At 34.9% G+C, this 16,583-nt stretch overlaps 1 protein-coding gene across 1 annotated transcript; it reads left to right on the forward strand.

The window, feature by feature from the left end:
• Nucleotides 1-6,925: 6,925 nt before the first annotated feature.
• LOC110671742 (uncharacterized) lies at nucleotides 6,926-8,521 on the forward strand. Its single transcript, XM_058147748.1, has one exon. The coding sequence runs from the start codon at nucleotides 6,926-6,928 to the stop codon at nucleotides 8,519-8,521; it is 1,596 nt and encodes a 531-aa protein (XP_058003731.1).
• Nucleotides 8,522-16,583: the final 8,062 nt, after the last annotated feature.

Genomic DNA, 16,583 nt, shown 5'->3' on the forward strand with positions numbered 1-16,583 from the left:
AACCTCTGGTTCCTTGATCCAAGTTGATTTTAATTTTCTAGCATTTTAAATTCCTGTTACCAACCTCAGGGTCACTGACCTAAGTAGGCTTTAGTTCCCTAACTTTAATTTCGAAGTTCAAATTTTAATCGCCCAAAATATGGGTCTGAATCTTTACATAATCCCTACACGGGAAAATTTTTCCCTTCAGTAGGAATTATGTAAAGAGGGGCAGCTGTCGACACCATATTTTGGCCGATCCCCGGAATCAATAAACTTTGAAACCGATCCCCAGCACCAAGTCTCTCTTTGCCAGTTAATCACGTTTCCGATCTTTCTTCAAAAGGAATCAAATCATTACTAAGTCTCCATATCATTTAAAGCCTCACTGATCTCTCGAACCAATTGTCAAGTCTCCTGGCCAGTCAATTACATTTCCAATCTCTCTTGTCAAATGAAATTGAACCAACATTAGGCCTTCATGCCACCAGTCTTATTGCCGATCTCCCTTTTAAAAGTTTGGGGATAATCGTCTAATAAAGTTAAGGTTCTAATCTGGTTTAATGATGATTCCGATCTTAAGTGTTCAAATCAAGTTTCCAATTTTAATCAAGTCCCGTTTGGCGTTTGTTCTCAGCCGATCTCATGCTTACAATGTTTTTCGACCTCTTACAATTGGATTAATAATCACCTTTAGTTGTTATAATATGTTCAGACAATCAAGTGCTTATGCAACTTAGATACTTTCCGATCCCATCCATTCATTGAACAAAAAGGGGAATTTCATTTTATTTCAAATCGAAATATATACAAGTCATTCGGCTGGAGGTGATTCTACATTTTGTTCACCCCCTCTATCACCCTCAGCCTCCTCCTCGCTATCCTCTTCGTCTTGGGGAGCCAGGTCCACCATCCAGGTGAAGTCCTCCTCGGGATAACGCTTCCTGAGCTCGGCCAAGAGATCCCCATGAGCATTCACATAATCACTGGCCTCCCTTGTCACTGCCTCTTCTTCTTCTGCTTTAAGCTCCTCAGTGAGGCGAGTGACTTCAACAGCTCAGAGCGCCCGAACCTCTTCAAGAACATGAGCCTACTCGGCCAGCTTATCCTCGTAGAATTTCATCCGCCCCTCAATTTCAGATATGTAGTTTTGAGCGGACGAAAGTTGAGATCGGAGGGAAGCAGCTTCCTGACCCACCTTCTCGACCTCCTGCCTCAAGCGATGAGCCTTCTCCCGGACAATATGTTGGTTCACTAAACTCTCCACGCTCAGGCTCATAGTTTGGGACAGGATATCATCGAGGTTGTTAGGGGTTAGCCTATCCCGATCCTCCCGAAGGCAGATGGAGGACCCCAAGACCTTAGCAAAGCCCGGATTCTTTCAAACCGTGCAGTTCTTCTCCAGCGAGTGGATCAGGATTTGAGCGCCGCAGGAAAGGGTCCTCACAGGTGGTTGGGAAGGACCCCCTTCCGCACTTGAAGCAACCGGAGGAGGTGGTGGCAGCTCTTCTTGACGAGGAGGAGACCAGACCACTTCTATGTCTGGGATCGGCTGTCCCGAGGGTTGAGACGAGCCTCCTTACATCTCCCCGGGATCGTGCCTGGGAGTCTGAAGCAGCTCGGAACGCTTCATCTCTAACACTTTCTGGGAGACCTCTCTCTTCTGCTTCCGGCTCTCCTTAGAAGCCTCGCCGCTTGCCATACCTGCACAGAGAAAAGGTCAGTGAGATCGCTAAGGCCCAAAGATCAGAGATATAGAAAGTACCTAAGCCGAGGTCAGAGAGCTGAAGCCCGCGTTCTTGGCCGGTGACCAACTGCATAGTCCAATGATGCGCTTCATTGCCATCGCATCTAAACAAGAGAACTTCTGTCTGGCCGCCTGATCTTTCAGTTCCATCACCATTAGGCCCTCTTCCCTATTCAGGGTGATGCGCTTCGGAAGTAAGGGGCCCTGGTGCAACCAGCTAAGTGGGAAACCCTCAAATCCGTTCGGAATTTTGCTCCTCAGAATAAAGAAGAGATTCTTCCAATTCTTTAGGGAGGAGGGCAGATCGGTAAAGAGCCCGCAATGTGGCTTCACCTGAAAGAACCAGTACTCATCGTCCTTTCGGCGAGTTAGCCTATGTAGCTCGGCGAATACCTTCGCCATTAGACTGAGTCCTTTGGCTCGACAAAGGCCTCTGAAGGCTACTAGGATCCGCCATGAGTTCGGGTGAACTTGGGCTATGCACACTTGGTGAAATTTTAGAACTTCCTTGAAGAAGTCGTCAAGAGAGAACCGTAGCCCGGCTTTTAACTACTCTTTGTATACCATAATCAAATCATTCTCTTCGAAGAACTTGAAAAAATGAGTGGATTTTGGAATCGCTCGCGAAAGGCTGAAAATGACATAAGGGGACAACTGGCGGACTCACCCCCTATTTATACTAGTCTGAGCATTTAATGCTCACGGTGTCCCAAGTGGCGCATCGGTTAGCGAGATTCGCCAGCTTTTTCTGACACGTCTCACGAATATTTCAGAAATTCCATAATAAGGAGAGATCGGCTAGTTAATGATCGGTGAATTAAGGCGGATGTTTGGAATTGCGGATCGATTAAGGGCTGTTCAGTTAGGAACCGGATGGGATAAACACATCAGAGATCGGAAAATAATCAATGTAACAATAACAAAATGATAATTGTCAAAATAAAATTTTATTACATCATTTGGGCGATCTCAAGAGATCGGATTACATTAAAGGTCAGATTACATCATTTGGGCGATCTCTAGAGATCGGATTATATTAAAGGTCATATTACATCATTTGGGCGATCTCTAGAGATCGACAGTACATCCTATCTAGTAAAGGCCTATGTCAAAGCCTAGTCTCATGGCCGAATCAAAAGATGTGTTTGACCAGGAGACCGGCCATCGACATCGGATAGATGTACAGCTCAGATGGGGTGACTATGACTCTCATGAAAATAAGAGATATCGTCATCAATGTTATCGCTCGGAACCGAGCCGCTGTCGGGACACCCAATGTGGTGAAAAGCCAAACGAACTTCGAAGGGCAGTCACCGAAGATCGGAGGGAAATTAGCAGTCTTCTCGCCCGAAGTCAGTTCGCCGATTATATCGGTCGGCCGACTCGAGATTGATACAATCGATATTCTCGATCTGGATCGGTAAATTAGTCCGGTTCTCTCATTGTCATCAAACATGGCCATTGTAGTTTCCCGATCACCAGGGTCATAAACTTTCAGTCAGTAAATAAGATGAACAGCCGAAAAAAGATCAAAAGCAACTATCATGGCCGGGATTATTGTCGGAGCGGTTAGAACAGGAAATGTGAGAAGGAAAGAAGAGAAAATCAAATGCGGAGGGGCTTCCCGTTGAAGGTATATATATAGGGAAAGTCTGAGCATTTATTGCTAGCAGAAAATGAAGCAGACGCCTCGGAAATCGAAGGAATAAATGCTTTGACTGAACCGGACCAGATAAAAGAGAAGACTGGAGTAGGATAGATCAGAAGAGGGAGGCCCGGCATGAGAGATCGAAAAAGGATCGTGTTAGAAAGATCGGAAGGGAGGGGAGATCGGAAAGCAAAGAGAATAAGACAACTTCCAATAACTGTCATCATAATCAGAGTCGAGGTAGTTAAAGCGTTGCAGACGAGATCTCCACCACACGCCTCATTTGCAGAATCGCCCACACTACTGACAGGTGCCAAAGTATGTCATGACAGTTCTGTACATCCCAATCTCCACCGTTGATCTTACTTGTAAGGACAAGTCCAGAGCCCTTGGATCAAAGAACAAGACAACAAGACCGGCGCTTTTTATTCCAAGCCTTTGGATCGCCATTGACAAGAAAATTCTGAGCCGTCAGATTAGAAAGGAGAAAAGACAAATATGCAGAAAAGGATCTCAGTCGTTCGTTTTGATTCTCTTTAATTCCCAATCATCAGATCGTGTCCTTTAAAATCCAAACCTTCCATTTCCCTCAAAGGAAATCCTGACCCTTCATTAGGAACATCCGCTCCCTATAAATACCTGCATGAAAAACTGTTGAAGGGGAGGACGAAAAAAAAGGGTGGTGATTATAGTGGAAAGCCTCTGAAAATTGATTCTGTTCTGCTACTCTGTTATTTTTAAGCTAGAAAGACTTTAGAAACCAGTTTTCTAAAGTATTTTCTTTGAAGAAGTGTTGGACACTGGAACTCTTGATTTTCAGTTTGTTCATCGCTCTGCGATACCCTTTCTTAAGTTTTAGTTCTATTTTTATCACCTTTATATCCACTTTTATTTTCTGAGATCAATCTCATTCATTGTCATTCCGGCTCGATTACATGCTAGCTAGGCGTTCGTCATTTCAAGGCAAGCATTAGTCCTTAGACCATTAACACGCAACTCTGCAACATTCTTGACTTCATAATTATTTCAATAGGTTCAACTTCCTGTAGGTGAGTGTCTGAACCATTGCCCTATCCGGTGTTCGTCTTTACTTTCTTTTTACGCTCATAATTTTTGATAAAGTTTGTCTTACATTGGAAGGTCCCGCGTGGGTGGTTATCCTCTTGAGTTTATTTTTGCTGTATCAGTTCATGTTATTTATTTGTTCTTGGTCTTTTATTATCTCCTAATGTAGGTGTTCTGGTTTCGGGTAACGTACAGGTAGTTTGATAAAGTGTTGGTAGCAGTATCTTAACATAAGAGGTTTTTTTTATAAAAGTTCGGATAATAAATCAGAAAGTTATGAAGTTAAACCACTAGACTAGCTCGAAAAGATGACTGGGTAAGGGGAGAGTCAGAGTAAAATTAGATTTCAGACTAGCAAATGAAATAGAGCAAATGTTGCTTGTCGAAAGGTACTGGTGAGCCGATCAAGAAAAAGATCCGTAAAATTTAGTCCGGTGTTCCCTAATAGACACAAGGCACCAATGAGCTAAAAAAGCTTAATCCGGGCTCCCAATGTCTTCGGATCCTAGAACCCTTAGCCTAAGGTCCTTACTCGATACGATTGTAATTAAATTTCAAGAGATCGGGGGAGAGTTCTTACCTGATCCTCATCCAAACAAAAGGAGATCGGAGGAGAGTTCTTATCCGAGATCCTTCATTAAAATTCTCAAATTGTATTTTTAAAAGAGATCGAAGGAGAGTTCTTATCCGATTCTCAATCAAAATTTTAATAAATATTTAAAAGGGATCGGAGGAGAGTTCTTATCCGATTCTCAATCAAAAATTTTAATAAATATTTAAAAGGGATCGAAGGAGAGTTCTTATCCGATTCTCAATCAAAATTTTAATAAATATTTAACAGAGATCAGAGGAGAGTTCTTATCCGATTCTCAAAATCAAATAAATACGCAAAGTAATCCTATAAACAAAAACCGCAACACAACATCAAATCACTAAGGTCGTCTCATTTACTTATGTATCTGGGTAATCCGAAATCTAGTGAAAAATTAAATATTCCCTTTTGTCAAAGGGATTAACATCTCCATTCGAATCCCCCCTAACTATCGATTTTAATTTATAAAGAGCGTAAGTTAAATCTGCTCACCCTCATTGAGGGACGAGGTGGGGTGCCTAACACCTTCCCCGCCCGTATACGGTCCCCGAACCTAGAATCTCTGTTTTCGAAGTGGTTTTATGTTAGTTTGTTTTCATAAATGGTTTCCTTTAATTCCCCTCAAAATTAAAGTGGTGACTCCTCACTCTTTCCCACTTCAGTGAGTGTCCGTCCAGGCGACCGCAAAACACCTTGGGACATTATGTAATTATAAAGTGCTTTGAATGAGACCCTTTAACTAGTCCAAAATATTGGTTATTTAAAAAAAAATGTAAACGGGTTAAAATTTTTGTCCAAGCTCAAGCTACTAGTTCAGAAATTCTTTCTTGTTTTTTTTTTTTAATTTTAGAATAATATGTAAAATAGGACACCATATATATATATATATAATTTGGCCATGAAAATTGACTTCAAATGGCATCTACAGTTCTTGGTCATGTCCAGTGAAATTTGTCTTTGTTTTTAATGAAATTCTCCCTATGTTATTTGGATACTTTAGCAATGTCTTGTTTCTTGTTTACTAATTTGCTTAATACTATCTTGGTTTCAGGGGAATTGAAGATTGCCACTCTTATGCTTATTTAGTCAAACATTTGAATCAAGGTTAGTACCACTACAGTAAATATAGCTTTTAACGATCAAGTATTAATAATAAAATTAAAATTTTCTTTTATGTAAAATTTTCTAAAGGACTAATTTAAACTTTTATTAAAAATAATTATAATACTTTTAAGTTAAAAAATCCATAATTGCTTTTAAATGTTTGATCATTATAGAATTTTAGTTGAAGTAATACCTATTACACTATTAATGCTAAGATACTTCCCTTTCATGCATGTGTTTTCATTTTGTCTTTCAAAAAAAAATCACTATATTATTTGCACTTTATTACTTCTTTGCTTTATCTCAAAGTATACTTATTTTGAAATGAGTTGTCTCTCAATATCAATAATAATATCTATATACATTTTTCTTGACATAATTATGATTAAAAAAATTCAAGCTTCTTCATGTATTTTATAATTTTAATTAAAATTTATAATTTTTTTTGTTTTAATCCTTAAATTTAATATTTATTTTAATTTTAAATATTCAATTATCAAAACTGAAATTAAAATTTTTGTCCAAATTTAAAAATCATTTAATAAAATAAAGTGCTAGGTTTTCTTTGCTTTGCTTGTTGAGGTACAGTAATTTCTTTTATTGTGCTTATACAATGCTTAGTGGCCTCTTTATCCTTCATGGCACCATCCTTTTTGTGATCAATGTTATTTAATTTTTTAATGTTTATTTATTTAATAATGTAACCTAAATTTTAAACTAAATTTTTTTCTTTGTCAAATGTGTTTGCATTTTTTTTAGGTTATATTTCTAACTATCTATTTATTAGATAATGGCTCCTAGTAAAGGATGGATGGATCTTGTTGGTGATCGTCTTAATAATATATATTTACGTGGAGTTGAAGAATTTTTAGACTATGCTTTTAAGAAGACTGGGACGCATGGGGAAATACGTTATCCATGTGTCAAGTGTAGTAACACATATTCCGCCACACGAGAAGTGGTAGGAACACACCTCAAGGTGTATGGAATAATACATAATTACACATTTTGGTATCACCATGGAGAAAGGGTAGGTGAATCTGAATCTGATTCAGAAAGTGTTCAACTAAGTGAAAATGAGCCTAGCAATGAGATGCATAACATGTTAATGGATTTGTATCCAGAGTTTTGTGATCAAGATGCAAATGATATGGATACGGATACCTTTATCCATGATATTCATGAAGAGGAATCGAATGATGAAGCCAATAAATTCTATAGGTTATTAAGAGATTTTGAGCAACCATTATACCAAGGTTCTAAGAACTCAAAGTTGTCTTGCTTAGTCAAATTGCTCCATATCAAGAGCTTAGGCCTATGGAGTAATGAGTCATTTACTATGTTGTTACAATTATTGAAAGATGAATTATTACCTAAAGGATCTACTTTGCCAGAATCATATTATGATGCAAAGAAGGTAATTCAAGATCTTGGTCTCTCATACAAAAAGATTGATGCATGTGTAAATAATTGCATGTTATATTGGAAAGAGGATGAGGGGTTAGATTTTTGCAAGATATGTGGCTATTCTAGATGGAAGACTGATAAATATAATGGGGAAGACAAGCTTAAAGCCAATGGAAAGAGAATACCAACAAAAATTCTACGTTACTTTCCACTAAAGCCAAGACTTCAAAGATTGTTTATGTCCATAAAGACAGCGTCTTTGATGAGATGGCAAAAAGATAAGAGGGTAGATGATGGAGTGATGAGACACCCTGCTGATTCAATGGCATGGACTTCTTTTGACAAACTATATCCAAATTTTGCCTCAGACTCGCGCAATGTGAGACTGGGCCTTGCTAGTGATGGATTTCAACCCTTTGCCAATTCAAAAATGCCATATAGTGTTTGGCCAGTTTTACTCATTCCATACAATTTGCCACCTTGGATGTGCATGAAACAATCAAATTTTATTTTGTCAATGCTTATTCCAGGTCCTGAGGGTCCCGGAGATGCAATTGATATCTATCTTCAACCTTTAATAGAAGAACTAAGAGAGTTATGGGAAACTGGTATTTATACATTTGATGCATATGCACAACAGAATTTCAAGTTACATGCAGCTTTACTATGGACTATCAATGATTTCCCTGCATATGGGAACTTATCAGGTTGGAGCACTAAGGGAAAGTTGGCTTGTCCTTGTTGTAATAAGGACACCTATTGGATGAGGTTGGCTAATAGAGGCAAGCAATGTTATATGGGTCATCGACGATATCTTCCTCTTAATCACAAATGGAGAAATGATAAGAAATCTTTTGATGGCACAAGGGAGCGAGGGTTACCACCCAAGGCACTTTCAGGAGATGATATACTTAATCAAGTGAAAGATCTTGAAGGGACCATATTAACTAAGGCTCCTCATGTGAAGAAAGCAATCTAACATGATGGTAGGGGGGATAATTGGAATAAAAAGAGTATATTCTTTGACCTTCCATATTGGAAGACCCTATTGCTACGCCACAACTTAAATGTCATGCATATTGAAAAGAATATATGTGATAATATACTAGGGACAATCATGAACATAAAAGGAAAAACTAAAGATAGCATCAAAACTCGCCTTGACTTGCAAGCAATGAAAAAAAAGGCCAGAGTTACACCTAGTACAACAGGGGAATAAAGTTGTGATACCTCCAGCATTGTACAATTTATCTACTGATGAAAAATACAAGCTTTGCCAATTTCTAAAGCAATTAAAAGATCCAGATGGATTTTCATCCAATATTTCTCTTTGTGTAAACATGAAAGAGTGTAAAATCTCACAACTAAAGAGTCATGATTGTCATGTTCTTCTATTACATATACTTCCTCTTGCAATATGTGGTTTACTTCCTAAAGTGGTATATGAACCACTTATAGAGCTGTCATTGTTCTTCACTCATTTAGGTGCAAAGGCATTAAAGGTAGATGTATTAGAGCAATTAGAAAAGCAAATTCCTATAACTCTTTGCAAGCTAGAAAGGATCTTTCCACCTTCATTCTTTGACATTATGATGCATTTGCCTATGCATTTGGCTAATGAAGCTAAAATTGGTGGACCAATATAATATCGTTGGATGTATCCAATAGAACGAGCATTATATTCATTTAAGTCATGTATTCGTAATATAGCTTGTGTAGAGGGTTCAATTGCAAAGGTATACATTGCAAATGAGTGCATGACTCTTTGCTCAAGGTATTTGCATGGTATTGAGACAAAGTTTAATCGAATGGAGCATAACTATGATGGTGACAGTAACAAAAATGAAGGAGGCTTATCAATTTTCACCAAAGTAGGACGAGGATTAGGTGCTGGTAAAACTCGTAATCTTGATACACAGGAGTAGGAGCAAGCTCATATTTATGCATTGAAGAATTGTGATGAAGTCCAGCCATTCATTGAGTATGATATTTTTAAGCTTATCCATATTGTATTTACTTTTTTTTTTTTCAATTCATCACAATCACCCATAATCCTCTTTTTTTTCTCCCCTATAGAGTATTCACAATTGCCAGCAACCAATTTGGTAGGTATGTCTAAAGGTCAATGGATTTTGTTAGATGGTTTAAGACAAAAGTAAGTACTCTTTAAGTTTTATATGTATTTTGAGCAATTAATTATTTTAATTGTTTGCAACCACTAGGAATTGATTTTTCACTTTTTCAAACCAATTTTTTTATAGGTTGCATGGTTGCATAAGAATGACCCAGGTCAAATAATGGGAGCCCTACTCTCATTGTCACGCGGTCCTGCCCAATATGTGACATCTTTTTATGGTTACGTTGTCAATGGGTATAGGTTTTATATTGAATCTCATGACAAAGGTTTGAGGACACAAAATAGTGGAGTTGTTGTAATTAGAGATATTGGTGATGAAGTTAACAATATAAATTACTATGGCGTCTTAACTGAGATTATTCAATTACATTATCTTGGAGGAAGACGTGTGGTGTTATTTCGTTGTAATTGGTGGGACGCTTATGATCTAGTGAGGGGTGTTAAGGTTGATGAATATGGGGTTGTTAGTGTTAACTGCAAATGAATTTTGAAAACAAGTGAACCTTTTATATTGGCTAACCAAGCATCACAAGTCTTTTATGTTCCAGACAATGTTCACAAAGGCTGGCAATGTGTGATAAAGGCACATCCTCGAGATTCATATGACATCCCATTAAAAGAAGACATTGACCCTGTTGATTTGAATCAATTAGGTGAAGCATATCAGACTGATGAATCTGTTAATTCTAGATCCATGAAAACGACTACAATTGATGCAAATGACTAAATTAGTTGGAAAAGGATGGATATAGAGCCACAAATAGTTGATATATCTTCAGCACAAAAGAAAAGAAAACATGGATCATGAAGTTTATTTAATTTTTATTATTTGAATGCTAATATCTAATGTTTCTTTTAGAAATAAACTCTATAATACATACATAATTTATTTTGGATGTTTATGTGTAATTAAGTTATTCAATGTAATGTACATTTCATTTTATCTTTTTCCCATATTTATTTATACTTGTTCCCATATTTATTTATGTTATGGTATATTTTATTGGTTTGAAAAAAAAATGTCACATATTTAATGTGTTAATATTCCAGGTACATGATGTTAGGAAGAGGGTCACAAAAAAAGAAAGGACCTAGGACGAATATAGTGAAGAATTCATTTATACCACCAGGTGCATTAAGAAGGGCAAGGGGGCATGGACATCGATCAAGATTATTTTTACCTATGACATCCACACAAAGTCAAACTGCACTGATTGCACGTTGTCCGTTAGAGCTACAAAATGACATATCTCCTTTTCAAGATTTTGATCATAGGGAAAAAGATAGTGGAATACAAGGACAAACACCTGAACAAATGCATGAAGGTGCAACTCCTATTTTTCCATTTCATTTAGGGTTATGAATTTAGTTTATAACAATTTACTTTTTATTTTTAATATTAATAGATTTTGATACTATGCAACATAGTACAATAAGGCAACTTCAAAGTCCTAACACTTCTATTCAAGATTTTGAGATAATGGAAGAAGAGAATCCAGTTCAGGAAGAAACACAAGAAGGTTCAAATAATTATTATCATATGTATTATTAATAATTTATGTTCATTATACTTATTTATTATTTATACATTATTTCTATATTATTAATGAAGTTCTAGAGACTTTTTTTTTTATTTAGATATCTCCACTATACAAAAGAAGAGAAAAACAAGGGGAATGAATAAGGGTAAAAGGATTGCAGCACTTAAGGAGGGAGAGAAACTGGATGTGGTGTTTTATAATAATCGAGTTGTTGGAAAAAATCATGCAGAATGGTCAAGACACTTGGGCAAATAGTGCGTGACCCAAACATTTGTCCAATAAGAGTGCATTCATGGAAGGAAATTGGAGAAGATGCAAAGGATCATATGTGGGATGTAGTCAAGGTACCTTTTTTTTAATAAAACTTTTGATTGATTTAATTCACATTTATTCATTCATTCTAATTCTTCTTATAGGAGAAATTTAAGAATGCTGACATTGAGCTATATCGGGAAAAGACTTTAGAGCATATGAATCATCTATGGAATAATTAGAGAGGCGATTTGAAACGCCACTATATAAAGCCTTATGGTTCTTTTCTAGATGTGTTGAAAAATGTTCCTCTAGGGATGCATCAAGAAGATTGGGAATGGTTAGTTAAGAACTATTTTTGCACCACAAAGTTTAAGGTATGACATTTTATTTCACTAATACTAAAAATTATGTAAATTAAATAGATGTATATTTATCTTTAGTTTTATTATTCTTTAGAAGGATTGAAATAATGTTTTTAAATGTTTCTTTCAATGTAGGAAATAAGTGTTCGAAACTCTGGGAATAGAAAAAATTTAAATATGCTTCATCATACTGGTAGTAAACCTTACAGACAGATTATCTATGACTTGGTAATATTAGTAAAATTTTTTCATGCTTTTGTATCTTAGAGATTAAATATATTATGTTGTTATGTAACAATATTGTATTTTATAAAGGGAGGCAAGGAAGGCAATCCACTAGACATTGGAACTATATTCTTTGAAACTCATAAGAAGCGTATAGATTTAGTTGACTCTAATGTTCAAGAGAAATATGCATGTTATAATAGTTTTATTGCAAATATGTTTCTTTCCATAAATTATTATATTTGTGTCATTAATTAATCATAATTATTATAGAATCAAATTCGTGATGTCATCCAATCCAACCCCTCTTTGTCTCATATAGAGGTAGTAGAACAATGTTTTGAAAAACAATATTGTCATCATGTGATTGGTTATGGGGGTGGAATAAAGGCAAAAGAAGTCGAGAAATCTCATTCCAATGTTGGCCTTTAAGAGGAGAATCAATTGCTTAAAGATCACTTGTCTGAAGTAGAAGCTAAGATGAAACACCTTGAGGATTTACTATTGAGCCAACATTTTAATGCTCCATCTAAAACTCCTCCATCTACAGATCAATCTACATGATTGTGATAAGGTAATTATCTTCTTTTTTACTTAATATATTCTCTTTGTTATTTTTAATATAAGGCATATTTTAAGCTGTACATTTATAAATGGAAATCTATTATTTCTCTATTATATATTTATTAAAGATAAATCTATATAATTTAATTGAGGACCATGGGAATTGGATTGGAAGTTGATGAGTATTTTTGAAATTACGTTTTATGTAGGTTGTGAATTGAATTTGAATTGTTTGTTTAAAATTTTGGAAATGCCCAAAATACAAAAGAAACTCTGCTGAATTTTTTATTTGATATTTAAACTATTTAGAAATAAAATATTAACAAATTTTAAATTAAATGTGAAGTTTATTTCAATTTATTAGTGGATTTCAAAGTTTTTGCAATCTGATTATATTTTTATATTTTGTTGCAGATGTGAGTTTGCAAATACTGAAAGCATTAAAGTAATTTTTTGGATGAAGGTGTTCAAAAGTAACTTGAAAGATATTATTGAATTTTGTTTCAACGTTCACATATTTGTAGTTACCTTTATTTACATGCACAAATTAAGTGCAAACAATTAATATTAAACCAATGTTTGAGATAGTAGTTATGACATTATTTAGATTGATGTATGAATACATATTATTTATTATTATTAATTGCATATTAAATTTTCAAGTATTTTAAAAGTGAAAGCAATTAAATCATCATCATTAATGCTGATTTTTGTTTTTATGTTGGTTGTTAATCACTTCTTTTTGTTGTCATTAATATGTTTCACAACCACTTTTATGGTTGTTAATAATTTTTAATGACCGTTTTGCATCGTTATTATTAATTTTTAATGTCATTTCTCTACTTTCTCAATTGTTTTCAACGACTACCTTATACTATCGTTAGTAGTTTTTAACGATCATCATTTGTTCTTGTTAATACTTTTTAACAACTGTTTTTTTTTTTGTCGTTAATAACCTTTAACGACCATTATTTATTTTCGTTTATATTTTCCAACGACCAATTGTTTCATCGTTAATAGTTTTTTAGAGGTCGTTACATTGCAAAATAACTGTCTTTTAATTCAAATTTAACGATCATTTCTCAGTCGTTAATAACATTAACGAGAGCTAAATTAGTTAAATTAGTTGTTAATACAATAATTTTAACGATCAATTGTTGTGTCCTCGTTATTAGTATTAACAATGAGTTATGTAAAGTCCTCGTTAAACTTTTTAACAATGGAGCTTATAATGACGACTTAACGACCAACTTTTGTGGTTGTTAATTACTATTAACAATCACTTTTTAACTTTTAACGATGATTTTTTCTCTTATTAAAGACCAATTTTCTTGTAGTGTTATAACTAGTAGATATTACATATATGACGAGAATTAATTTTATCCATTAAATTATTTTTATTATAAAAAATAGTCTCAATTAATAAATAAAGAGACTTAAATTTAAAATGCCAAATTGTCAAAAAAAAACTTAATTTTTATGTGAATTATCAATTTTTGCCATTTTTTTTTTGTCAATTTTGGTCCAATTTCTTACCGTACAGCCATACGACTGGCCATGTTATATGGTAGTGAGTGTTGGGCACTGAAGGAGTCGTATGTGTCTAAGCTAAGAGTTACGAAAATGAGAATGTTAAGGTGGATGAGTAGTCAAACTAGACTAGATAAAATCCGTAATGAGAGTGTTAGAGAAAAGGTAGGAGTGGTGCCAATTAAGGATAACTTGAGAGAAGGGAGATTGAGGTGGTTTGGTCATGTGAAGCGTAGACATACAGAAGCTCCAGCTAGACAAGTAGAACACATTAGGTTAGAGGATAGAAAGAAAAGAAGGGATAGGCCTAAACTGACTTGAAAGAGAGTAGTACAACATTACCTAAAAGCATTACACATTTCTGAGGATTTAACCCAAAATCGTTTAGAGTGGAGAAAGAGAATCTATATAGCCAACCCCAAATTTTTGGGATAAAAACTTAGTTGAGTTGGTCTAATTTCAAAGTTTAGTGTTTATTATGGCCAGGCTTCAAAATTGGAGATTTGGGGGACAAATGTAGCCAACAATGTGGCTAAAATATTATTATTTTGTATGGTGTTGGTAACATGGCAGCTGACTTGGCAAAAATATTATTATTTTATATGTTTTTCCAAGACATGGCATAAACTTTGATAATAAAAAAGCCAAATGCTTTTAATTTTTGTCAATTTTAACCAATTCTATTCTATTTTTGTTAATTTTAGCCAATTCCATTTGGATGGAATGAGAGTCAGAGAGAGAGGTTGGTGGACAATGGCAAAGAGATGTTCTCTTTCTAAAAAAATATTTATTTTACGTAGTATAATAAAAAATATTATTTTTTAGGGAGAGTATCTCTTTCCCCCACCCTGCACCCTGCTTTCTCTCTCTCTTTCTGCCTTTCTCTCTCTCTGTGTAGAGAGGTCTTCTCTCTAAAAAATAACACACAGAGAAAGAGAGAGAGATAAACAAAGAGAAAAAGAATTAATTTTTAGAGAGAGGACCTCTTTCTCCCACATTCCACCCACCTCTCTCTCTCTCTCTCTCTCTCTAATAAAAATGTTTATTAGTATAATTTATTAATTTTAAATTATAATTTTAAAAAATAATTTATTTTTTAGAGAAAGAGATAAAAAGAGAGAGACAAAGAGACACATAGAGAGACAGACACAGAGAGAGAGGTGGGTAGAGGGTGGAGGAGTGATGTCCTCTCTCTAAAAAATAATAAATTATTTTATTATACAAAGTAACATAAAAAGTTTTAGAAAGAGGACACCTCCCCACTCCCCCCCCCCCCAACCCTCCACCCAGTGCTCTTTGTCTCTCCCACCATCAAAATAGAATTCGCTAAAATTGACAAAAATGAAAATGTCTAACTTTTTTTATTATCAAGTTTTATGCCACGTCAATAAAAATATATAAAATAATAATATTTTCATCACGTCAGCAACAATGTTTAAATTAATTGCCATGTCATATGCCTTGTCAGCAACATCATGTTAGTAGTATGCTCTAGAGCATATCATTGTATTGTATCATGTAAACATTTATTCCCATTTAATGGCAAATATTATTTTCTTTTAAATTTGAATGGTTTGAATTTAATTGAAAAAGTCCTTTAATATCTTGTTAGATATTCTATTCTTAAGTTGTTAAAAATATGAGTGACAGAATATTCTAGTACAAGATATTATAAATTCACTTCACAATCAAGGATACCTTATTGGACGTGATTTATCCGGATTAATTGTCACTTATGTTTGTGTCCATGGATTAGTATGAGATACTAATGGGATAAAATGGTGAGTCTCATGCCATAAGACAAACATGGTGGGCACTTATAAGATAAGTAGGCCAAACCAGTGACGCAAGATAACTTGTACATAGAGTTTACTCTTATCAATACAAAGTCATCTAGATCATAATAGTGCATATAATCCCTTGACCTGAGATAACACAGTAATCTTGTATATAGGTGGTTTGAGTTTGATACTGCTTTCATACTTGTATTATATATGGGTATATGGGCATGTGTTAGCTTCGACTAATTATATATGAAGATAGGTGTTAATCAAGATGGAATCCGTTATCCTAAGTAAATAGGGATAAAATCCTATGCCCATTTAAGTGTTCTTGATGAATTCAAGTTCCTAGTCAAGACAAATAGACTTAGTCAGAAAAGAGTTTCTAATAGGAAAATCTTATTAATCAATAATTAAAATTAAAAGAGGACATATGATTCCAAGCAAAAGAGTTTGATATGAACTATGACTCTAGCTGGAATTGGAATTTTATAATGGAGAGATTTTAGTGTATGATGCGTATGATCAAGGTTCATGAATTAGAAAATTAATTCATCACTAGTTGGGTAGTCATGATACATTATACTAGATGTCAACCATGATCTATAATAACTTAAATAAAAAGAGAATTTCATTTTAAGTTTAG

This window comes from Hevea brasiliensis, chromosome 5, assembly GCF_030052815.1.
Source record: "Hevea brasiliensis isolate MT/VB/25A 57/8 chromosome 5, ASM3005281v1, whole genome shotgun sequence".
In the NCBI taxonomy this organism is placed as follows: domain Eukaryota; kingdom Viridiplantae; phylum Streptophyta; class Magnoliopsida; order Malpighiales; family Euphorbiaceae; genus Hevea; species Hevea brasiliensis.